The sequence below is a fragment of the Carlito syrichta genome, unplaced genomic scaffold (assembly GCF_000164805.1).
Source record: "Carlito syrichta isolate Samal-C Ts95f unplaced genomic scaffold, Tarsius_syrichta-2.0.1 Scaffold308888, whole genome shotgun sequence".
In the NCBI taxonomy this organism is placed as follows: domain Eukaryota; kingdom Metazoa; phylum Chordata; class Mammalia; order Primates; family Tarsiidae; genus Carlito; species Carlito syrichta.
Window position 1 is genome coordinate 559,712 of NW_007252984.1, and position 11,386 is coordinate 571,097.

General features: G+C 45.1%; 1 protein-coding gene across 2 annotated transcripts in view; it reads right to left on the reverse strand.

The window, feature by feature from the left end:
* Positions 1-11,386, reverse strand: part of LIPH (lipase H) — a 48,747-nt gene that overhangs the window by 3,841 nt on the left and 33,520 nt on the right. For both annotated transcript variants that reach the window (XM_008066343.2, XM_008066342.2), the window contains 3 exons: positions 9,685-9,852; positions 7,977-8,072; positions 4,457-4,568 (listed from right to left, as the gene is read on the reverse strand). In XM_008066343.2, the coding sequence (XP_008064534.1) occupies positions 4,457-4,568; positions 7,977-8,072; positions 9,685-9,852 (376 nt within the window). The remainder of the gene's footprint in view (positions 1-4,456; positions 4,569-7,976; positions 8,073-9,684; positions 9,853-11,386) is intronic.

Below are 11,386 nucleotides of genomic sequence, written 5' to 3' on the forward strand. Positions count from 1 at the left end.
CTTCCGCCTCAGCCTTCCAAGTAGCTGGAACTACAGGCGCGCACTACTACACCCAGCTAGTTTTTATTTATTATAGAGATGAGGTCTCGCCAAGTTGCCCAGGCGGGTCTTGAACCCGCGGGCTCAGGCAATCCACTCACCTCCGCCTCCCAAAGTGCTGGGATTACAGGCTAAGCCACCGAGCCCAGCCTTAAATTTATTTTGTTTGAATTTGGCCTTGGCCTCCCAAAATGCTGAGATTACAGGCATGAGCCACCATGCCCAACTCAGAATTTGGTTTCTAAATACATCTCCACTAAAAAGAATCAAGGCTCCCTAGAGAACTGGTTGATCCCAGGGCGGGAGCAGGGAAAGTTTGAAGAGATCACAGAACACTCTGTGTGCCAGGAAGTAAGGAAGTGCTTCCAAGAGTGATGGAAATGTTCAGAAAGACATAGAATCACCTCACACTCATTTGGATGGCCACTATCAAATAACAGAAAATAATGAGTGTTGATGAGGATATGGAGATACTAGAACCTTGTGCACTGTTGATGGAATTGGAAACTGGTGCAATCATTATGGAAAACAGCACAGTGGTATCTCAAAAAATAAAAAATAGAATTACAATATCCAACTATCCCACTTCTGCATATATGGTCCAAAAAAATGGAAAACAGAGTCTCGAAGAGATATTTGCATACCCATAACAGCACTATTCACAATAGCCAAGAAGTAGAAGCAACCCAAGTGTCCATCAATAGAAGAATGGATAAACAAAATGGGGTATATGCATACAACGGAATATTAAATAGCCTTAAAAATTAAAGAAATAGCCAGGTGCAGTGGCTCAGCCTATAATCCTGGCACTTTGGCAGGTTGAGGTGAGAAGATTGCCTGAACCTGGAACTTTGAGACCAGACCGGGCAACTTGGTGAGGTCTCATCTCTACAATAAATCACAAAAAAACTAGCCGGGCATGGTGACATGCATCTGTAGTTCCAGCTACTTGGAAAGCTGAGGCAGAAGGATTGCCTAAGTTCAGCAGGTTGAGGCTGCGATGGCCGTGAGCATGCCACTGTACTCCAGCCTGGGCGACACAGTGAAACTCCAATTCAAAAAAAAAAAAAAAAGAAATCCTGTCACATGCTACAACATGAATGAACATGAGAACATTAAGCTAAGTGAGATAAGCCAGTCACAAAAAGACAAATACTGTATGATTCCACTTATATGAGATAGCTAAACTAGTCAAATTCATAGAAAAGAAAGTAGAAAAAGTAGAATGTGCTTACTAGGGGCTGGAGAAATGGGAGGGGGGAGGCTAAGGGGAGGGAAATTGTTTAATAGTATACAGTTTTCATCAGTTTCACAAGATGAAAAGATTCTGGAGATCTGTTTCAAAATGAGGCAAATACACTTAATGTTATTAAATGTACACCAAAAAATAGTTAGGATGGCAAATTTTATATGTTTTTACCATAATAATAATAAAAGCTTTTTTCTAAAAAAAGACAGTCAATAAACAAGTACTGGCAAGGATGTGGAGAAATTGGAACCTTCATTCATTGCTGATGGGTCTGTGAAATGGTACGATTTATTTTTTTTAAAGTTTGGCAATTCATGAAACACAGAGTTACCATATGACTTAGCAATTGTATTCCTAGGTTTAGACCCAAGAGAAATGAAAATATACGTCCAAACAAAAACTTGTGTACACATGTTCATAGCAGCATTATTTATAATAGCCAAAAATGGGAACAACCCAATGTCCATCAACTGATAAATGTGGCATATACATACAATGGAATGTTATTTGGCCATAAAAAGAAATGAAGTACTGCTACATGCTACAGTCTGAATGAATTTTGAAAACATGATAATGGCCAGGCATGGTGGCTCATGCCTGGAATCCTAACACTTTGGGAGGCCAAGGTGAGAGCCCAGGAGTTGGAGACAAGCCTGGGCAAAATAGTGAGACCTTGGCTCTACAAAAAAAAATTAGCTGGGAGTGGTGGCGTGTGCCTGTAGTCCCAGCTACTTAAGATGCTGAGGTAGGAAGATCACTTGAGCCAAGGAGGTGGAGGCTGCAGTGAGCCATGTTTATGACACTGCACTGCAGTCTGGTAGACAGAGTGGGACCCCAGTTCAAGAAAAAAAAAAGGAGGCGACCAGGCTTGGTTTGGGTCCCCTCCCCCACCTTGGGCAGTAAATCTTCTCCCTTCTTTCTCTCTCTAATTTTCTTTTAAATAAACTTTTCTTTCTTCGCCTCTTAAAAAAAAGAAAGAAAGAAAAAATGAGAAAAGTACCCATATTCTCACTACTTGTATACAGCATGACTATTTCCTTTTTCTACATTTTTGGATTGGTGGTGACTTTTCCACAAACAGAACTAAGATATGAATGTTCACTAAAGATGTTAAGGTCAGCCGGGCTCAGTGGCTCAGCCTGTAATCCCGTGCCTTTGGGAGGCTGAGGTGAGTGGATTGCCTGAGCCCACAGGTTCGAGACTCGCCTGAGGCAGAAGGATCACCGGAGCCCAGCAGGTCAAGGCTGCGGTGGCTGGGAGCGCCCACTGCACTCCAGTCTGGGCAACAGTGAGACTCCAACTCAAAAAAAAAGAATATCCAAATTCAAAAATTCTAGATTCCGTATAAGTTCTCTGCTCCAGCTTTCTCACTAAAGTTTCCTCAAGATGTGCCCCCTAGCAAATGCTGTCCCACCATGGGGACATTAGCTCTGAAACAGATCAGCAGAGAACCCTTAAAAAAAAAAAAAAAAAAGCACTCCCAAATGTCAAGTATGCTAGGATAGGGAGAGCAATACAAGTTAGCAGAAGGAATATAATGTAGTGATTTAACTACAGGTACTGGGTACAGATCTGCTTCTGATTTCACCTAATTCACACAGATCAGCGTGGTTATTGATCAAATCACATGGCTTCTCTGAGCCTCCATTTCCTCGTATATAAAACAGGGACGATAGGAGGGACGGGCATACCTCATCTACAAGGGGACCTGCATAATCAATGTTTGTATACCTAACCCTGAATTTTACCTCACAGCTTTAAAAAAAAAAAAAAGAAAAAGAAAAAAGAAAAAAATAAAAATTTAAAAAATAAAATAGGAATGGTAATAGTGCCTCATAAGGTTTTGGTGAGAATTGCATTAGCCAATATGTGTAACATGCTTAGTTCCATAAACAAAGGTTGCTATTATTATGATCCAAGGATGAATTTTTTTTTTTTTGTAAAGCCACCTGCAAACTACCCACCCACACCTTCTCTAGCTACACAGCAAAACCACACAGCAATTGCCAGCTTCAGATAACATTTTGTTTAGTCATTGTGGCCAAGAGACAACCCAATGCCTAATAGACAATAGGACCCAGGAAATGTTTCCTGAATAAAATTAGTCTCAAACTCCTTTGCTTAAAATGAAGGGTGCCTCTCACACCTTTTCCAGATTATGAAATTGATTAAATTATTATTATTATTATTTTTTGAGTCAGAGTCTCACTCTGTCACCCAGGCTGGAGTGCAGTGGCATGCTCGCGGCCACCACAGCTTCAACCTGCTAGGCTCAGGCGATCCTTCTGCCTCAGCCTTCCAAGTAGCCGGAACTACAGGCGCGCGCTACCACGCCCGGCTCATTTTTCATTTATTGTAGAGATGAGGTCTCGCCAAGCTGCCCAGGTGGGTCTCGAACCCGCGGGCTCAGGCAATCCATTCACCTCAGCCTCCCAAGGCGCGGGATTACAGGCTGAGCCACCAAGCCCGGCTTCTTTATTTTTAAATGAATATTATATTAGATTGGCAAATCATAATTGTATAGATCTGTGTGGTACAATGGGATGTTTTGATATATACGTACAATGTGGAATGATTAAATCAGCAAGCAAAGATAACTTTTGTATTAATTTTTTTTTTTTGAGTTGGAGTATCTCTGTCACCCAGAGGCTCAGGCAATCCACTCACCTCAGCCTCCCAAAGGCCCGGGATTACAGGCTGAGCCACCGAGCCCGGCCACATGTCCTCTTTTATCTTTCTTTTTTCTTGGTGTTTTTTTTTTTTTTTCAGTCAGGGTCTCAGGGTCTCTCACTCTGTTGCCCAGGCTGGAGTGCAGTGACACAACTATGGCTCACTGCAGCCTCCATATCTGTGCTCAAGCAATCCTCCTGCATCAGCCTTCCAAGTAGCTGGGACTACAGGCATGCACCACCACATGTGGCTAATTTATTTATTTATTTTATTTTGTATGTGTGGTCTCGAACTCCTGGGCTCAAGCAATCCTCCTGCCTTGGCCTCCCAAAGTGCTGGGATTACATGCGTGAGCCACTGCGCCTGACCAGTCCCCTCGTGTCTTTTGTAAAACAAGGAAAAGTATAAATCTAAATAAGAAAGTAGGTATATTTGGTAATGTAATTTCTCTGAGCAAAAAGGAAAAGAGCAAACTGCAAGTTATTGCACTCAACTTACTGATCGATTTTGGATTCTGTGGTGTTTCCAGCTTTGTCTCTCAATTTGATTGTAATGGCCCCTCTTCTTACATTCTTGTTCCATGTTATAATATCCACAAAGAAATGATACACTGCAAAACAGGGAGAAAACACAGTAACAGAGAGGTACTCCCAACTGCTTCCCTGAAGGATAAGTTTCTAAAAACCCAGCCTCCCTAATAACTGAGTCCCTTTTTCTCTTCCTCTTGAGTTCCTCTGCAAAGATTCAGGGCAGAATTTTCTTTCTTTTTTTTTTATTTTGAGTTGGAGTCTCACTCTGTCGCCCAGACTGGAGTGCAGTGGCCGCTTCCAGCCACCGCAGCCTCGACCTGCTGGACTCCGGCTATCCTTCCGCCTCAGCCTTCCAAGTAGCTGGAACTACAGGCGCACGCTACCACGCCCGGCTAATTTTTTGATTTGTTGTAGAGATGAGGTCTTGTCAAGTTGCCCAGGCGGGTCTCGAACCCGCGGGCTCAGGCAATCCACTCACCTCGGCCTCCCAAAGTGCTGGGATTACAGGCTGAGCCACCGAACCCGGCAGGGCAGAATTTTCTAATGTCCCTTTCTCTCCTCTTTGGTAAAGATGGCACGAGAGAAAGCAGAGCTCAGTGGAATTCAGTCATCCTGTTCAGGCATCACAGTGGAGTCAGTGTTCCCATCCCTAACTGAGAACCCATGGCCTACTGCTGAGTGTGCCTGGTTCACTTCAACCCCTGTGCATTTTAGAATCAACCAAAGTGACCATTTGGAGACCCTACGCAGGTCTCCTACAACCTGGGCCATGTCCACCAGCCTGCATGCCTCCTCATCTCTTTTGCACTCAAGCCAACTCACCTGCCCTTCCTGCATTGCCAAGCTCTTTTGCTCCTGGGCCTTCCTGGGCCTGGACACTTACTTTGCAAGCCTTGAAAACCCATCCTTCACGGTTCAGCTTAATGTCATTTCCTCCAGGAACCCTTCCTTGACCCCCAGACTAAGTCAAATCTCCATTCCTGGAGTTCCCATCATGCTTGGAATTCCCATATCATTTAGCATCCCTTACCATATTTACAAAGGCAAGAAAGAATGACAATCAGTGCAGGTACATCTATGCAAATATTGCCTGAATAATGTCTTATGGGGTTTTAAAAAAGAAGTAAAATTAAAACATACTACAATAACTAGGAAATAATTATTATTTCTCTGTATAATGCCAGCAGCACCCAATAAATTCCTGTTGAATAAATAGGGATATATGACATGTCCAGAGAACTATTCTTCCACCCTGGTCTTTGCTTCCCAAGGTCAGGTATGTTTTGGGAGGATGAGGATCCCTTCGTGATGGTCAGATTCACTAACTTTTTTTTTGAGTCTCACTCTATTGCCCAGGCTGGAGTGCAGTGGTGCATCACAGCTCACCACAGCCTCTACCTCCTGAGTGCAGGCCATTCTTCCACCTTAACCTCCTGAGTAGCTGAAACTACAGGTGTACACCACCACATATGGCTATTTTTTAAAAAAATTTTTGTAGAGACAAGTTCTTGCTATGTTGCCCAGGCTGGTTTTGAACTCCTAGGTTCAAGTGATCCTCCCACCTCGGCCTTCTAAAATGCTAGCATTATAGGTATGGGCTACCATGTTTAGCCCAGGTTCACTAACTCTTGATTAGATTTCAGAGAAAGAGAAAGAGGCTCAGGGAGATGATGAGCCCATGAAGGAATAAAGAACTCTGGTCCTGGAGTTGCCATTTCAAATGGTCCATTATTGATCAAGGGCTTGCCCCATGCAACCAAGCAGATGCCAAATCCAGGACTGCCACAAATATCTCTAAAAGAGGAGGGAAGCCAGTGATCTGCAATTTCTTTTAAAAGAGTTGTTCCAAAGCCGGTCTCGGTGGCTCAGCCTGTAATCCCGTGCCTTTGGGAGGCTGAGGTGAGTGGATTGCCTGAGCCCGCGGGTTCGAGACCCGCCTGGGCAGTGAGACCTCATCTCTACAATAAATCAAACAATCAGCCAGGTGTGGTAGCGCGCGCCTGTAGTTCCAGCTACTTGGAAGGTTGAGGCGGAAGGATCGCTGGAGCCCAGCAGGTCGAGGCTGCGGTGGCCGAGAGCGGCCACTGCACTCCAGTCTGGGTGACAGAGTGAGACTCCAACTCAAACAAAAAGTAAAATAAATAAATAAATAAATAAAATAAAAGAGTTGTTCCAGGCCGGGCATGGTGGCTCACGCCTATAATCCCAGCACTTTGGGAGGCCTAGGTGAGAGGATTGCCTGAGCCCACAGGTTCAAGACCAGCCTGGGCAACTTGGCGAGACCTCATCTCTACAAAAAAAAAAAAAAAAAAAGAGTTGTTCCAGCTGGCACAGTGTCCATGCCTATAATCTCAACACTTTGGGAGGCTGAGGAGGGAGGATGGCTAGAGGCCAGGAGTTCGAGACCAGTCTAGGCAGCATAGCAAGACCTTATCTCAGCTGGGCTTGGTGGCTCAGCCTGTAATCCCGTGCTTTGGTAGGCTGAGGTGAGTGGATTGCCTGAGCCCGCGGGTTCGAGACCCGCTTGGGCAACTTGGCGAGACCTCATCTCTACAATAAATCAAAAAATCAGCCAGGCATGGTAGTGCGTGCCTGTAATTCCGGCTACTTGGAAGGCTGAGGCAGAAGGATCGCCAGAGCCCAGCGGGTCGAGACTGTGGTGGCCCGGAGTGGCCACTGCACCCCAGTCTAGGCGACAGAGTGAGACTCCAACTCAAAAAAATAAATAAATAAAAATAAATAAAAGGCCTTATCTCTACAAAAAAAAAATCAAAATAATAGACAGGCTTGGTGACGTGCACCTGTAGTCCCAGCTACTCAGGAGGCTGAGGAGAAAGGATCACCTGAGTCCAGGAGGTCGAGGCTGCGATAAGCTGTGGTTATGCAGGGCAACAGAGTGAGACCCTGACTCAAAAATAAATAAATAGCTGTTCCCAAGAAAAGTAAAAATGGGTACAAGTTTGCAAGAAAGAAATACATCCGCCTAGGTGCTTCCCAAGGTATCATCTGCTGCCCCTTTAATCCCATTTGAATACTCAAGTCCTTAATGTCTTTGGTTACCATGGTTACTTTAGAACCAGAACAGACCCACAGATATGGCTGACACCTGGTTTTTCCTAGCCCCAATTTCATGTCTCCTGCAGAATCGGGTATTTTCTGGAAGCTCTTCATGATTAGAATGGCTATCCAGTGAAGCTAACACTTCTGATTTGTGAGATCTTAATCCTCGTATCCTAGAAGATAGGCATTATTATTCCCATTTTACCAATCAGGACACTGAGACTCAGAGAGGTTGAATGACTTGACCAAGGTCATACAGCTATTATGTGGTAGACTCAGGATTCGACATAGGCCCTTCCAGCTCTTCCAGCTCCAAGGCCCATGCTTCACCACGGCCCTCACTTGTCAAGAAGTAACCAGGAAGCTGACTCAGTCAACCCTGAAATAAAAAGGCTGGGCAAAAGCAAACAACCACATCCACCACTCACTGCAGAATGGTTTCTTCTCAGTTGTGTCAAAGAATGCCTTAGTCATTAAGGGATCTTTCCCCTTTAAAGAGTCTTTCCAATGATCAGCATAATAGCCTGTAAAACAAGTCGGAAAAGTGTAACATTAACATGTATTATATAAACATGAAAGCAGTTGAGGTAACAAGAACAGTGAGTTCAACAGGAAAACCACCACCACCAAGGCAACTCCCCCCCACCCACTCACCCCATGGTGAGGACCCACAGGGCCACCCATCTCACTGGCTGATCCTGTCCCTAAGACCTGGAGTGAAAAAGGACTCTACAGTGGTTTTTCCCTTTTTACGGGTTCTCAGTAGCAGGATGGGGGAGGTGGGGAGGTAGGAGAGGCTGGTGTGGACTAAAAATAGCACTGACATTCTTCAGTAGTACATTCTTTTCTAAATTAAAATAGATTCAGGTTTATACCTAAAACAGCATCACTCTTGCAAGGCAATACGCTTTCTTGAAAAACTCCGATTGGGCCTCTAAATTCACAGACCCTAGGCTTGCCACGTGACCATGTCACCAAGCAGGTGAGCATCCACCTTCACATGCTGTCCAGAGGAGCCTCTTTCTCTCCTCCATCCCTACCCCTGGATCAAGTAAGATTCTGACTTACTTGATCCGGGTTGGGACCCAGGCATTGTATTTTTTTAAAAACTCACTAGGTGATTCTAACATGTAATCAGGGTTGAGAACCCCTTGTCTATAGCATGCCCAACTGTGAACTTGGGTTTTTCCTTTTGGAAAAAAATTAGAAAATTCTTGTGGCCATTCAGTTTCAAAGTCCCAACCAACTAGCAAAGTCACTAACCCCTCGCAAATATCCAAGCAGCCTCCCTGTATCTATTACCCCACCCATGCCCTGTGTGTGCACACAAGAGCCAGAGGGTAGGGTGAGAGCATTTACACACAGAGGACTTGTTGGAGGGGCCCGCTCTGCATGGTGCATTTGGCAGAAGCCTCTCTGGGCTCACATGGACCCTCTCCCAGCAGAGGTTGTGTGCAGAGAGAAGGTGTTCCTGTGCCCAAGGGAGCAGTCTATGTGAAGTGACTATAACCTGAGGTGGCCTGGAAACTTCTGGAATATTTTCCATGCTAGAATAGAGTGTACAGGGAGGTTGTACTACCCACTGGATGGCATACTCTGAAGATTGCTTTTCTGTTTTTTCAGTTTTTGTGTTAGGAGTCTCCCTTTGTCACCTAGGCTGGAGTGGAGAGCAGTGGTACAATTATGGCTCACTGTAGCATCAACTTCTTGAGCTCAGGCAATCCTGCCTCAGCCTCCCAGGTAGCTGGGACTGTAGGTGCATGCCAGCATGCCCAACTCATTTTTGTACATTTTTCTTTTTCTTTTTTTTTTTTTTTTTTGAGAGATGAGGTCTTGCTATGTTGCCCAAGCTGGCCTCAAATTCCTGGGTTCAAGTAAACCTCCCACCTCAGCTTCCCAAAGTGCTGGGATTTATAGGCATGAGCCACCATGCCCGGCCCAGATTGCTTTTCCAGTGCTGTTTATTATTAGAAGACTAGAGTAGTTCAAATAACAAATTGGCTAGAAGAAGCCAACTAGAAAAAAAATGTTTTAAATACAATTTGGGGCCCATTTTTAGACAGGAAAATGGTTCTGGGATTCACGCCAAAAACGAGTTCTTTGTTCATCAGAGAGAAAACTGCTTGTTGGACTTACCCAGAAGGGGACAGGGCTCCTTTTGTGGTATGCCGCAGCTGACACACTTGCCGTTCCTATAGTCCAGGTAGGATTCACAAGGATATGCGGTGATGTTACAGTTTTCTCTCAGGGAGGATAGGTACAGGTACACGGACCTCTGGTGGTCACATTTAAAATACTGCATCCCTTTTTTTCGTAAAAGAAATGATGAAAGAGCAGAGCAGTTGAAGAGTTCAATGCCACGTTTTATACACACATACAAAATGTATCATTCAGCACTGTGCTAACAGTTTCCATGTACTTGATTCCATTTAAACTGTATAGAAACTCAGAGATAAGCCGGGCTCGGTGGCTCAGCCTGTAATCCCAGCACTTTGGGAGGCTGAGGTGAGTGAATTGCCTGAGCCCGCGGGTTCGAGACCCACCTGGGCAACTTGGCGAGACCTCATCTCTACAATAAATAAAAAAATTAGCCGGGCATGGTAGCGCGCGCCTGTAGTTCCAGCTACCCGGAAGGCTGAGGCGGAAGGATCACCGGAGCCCGGCAGGTCGAGGCTGTGGTGACCGGGAGCGGCCATTGCATTCCAGTCTGGGTGACAGAGTGAGACTCCAACTCAAAAAATCAAAGCAAAACAAAACAAAACAAAAAACTCATAGATAAGGATTCTGGATGGCAAGTGGTGAGAGAAAAGATGAAATCAAATTAAGGTCGTGGCAAGAATTAAAGCAAATATGCTTTCGTTACAGACCTTGCCCTGATAACTAAATCAGAGCAATCGAGGTATCTTTCACTGCCACCTAATGTTTGACCCATAGATTGCCTACATTGTAACCATGCCTGTTAAAAGCCAGAGTTCAGGTCCCCACCTTCAGATATTTCAGATTCAAAAGAATCTTAGGAATTGGTATTTTAATAAACACTGCCCCTTGCCCCCCACCATGTGATCCTGACACATGTAAAAGTTTTAAAGCCCCTGGTCTAATTGCGGAATTACTTCACAGGCTATGCAGGTGCTGCGTCCACTTGTCAGGTTGACAGCTACCTGTGTGAGGGTGCCTGGGTCAAATGGTCAATCTTCCCTGGGCCGTGGAGGAACAGGAGGGATTACCACAATTGTTATCACAGGAGCAAATCATCAGCTAATCATTAATTCCTCTTTGTAATGCTTATTTATTTATTTGAGTTGGAGTCTCACTTCTTCATCCAGGCTGGGGTACAGTGGCACGCATGCTCACGCCCACTCCAGTATCGACTTTCTGGGCTCCAGCGATCCTTCCACCTCAGCCTTCCAAGTAGCCAGAACTACAGACATACGCTACCCCGCCCGGCTATTTTTTGTCGAGATGAGGTCTTGCCAAGTTGCCCGAGCTGGTCTTGAACCACCAAGCCAGCCCCTGTAATGCTTTTTTAAATGATACACTACTTGGAGATTGAAAGAAACACAGGCCAGGCGTGGTGGCTCAAGCCTGTAATCCCAGCACTTTGGGAGGCCAATGAGAGGATTGCCTGAGCTCAGGGGTTTGAGACCAGCCTGGGCAACCTGGCAAGACCTCGTCTCTACAATAAATCAATTGGCAAGACCTTGTCTCTACAATAAATCAAAAAATTAGCCGGGCATGGTAGTGCTCGCCTGTAGTTCCAGCTACTTGGAAGGCTGAGGCAGAAGGATCACCTGAGCCCAGCAGTTTGAGGCTGCGGTGGCCATGAGCGTGCCACTGC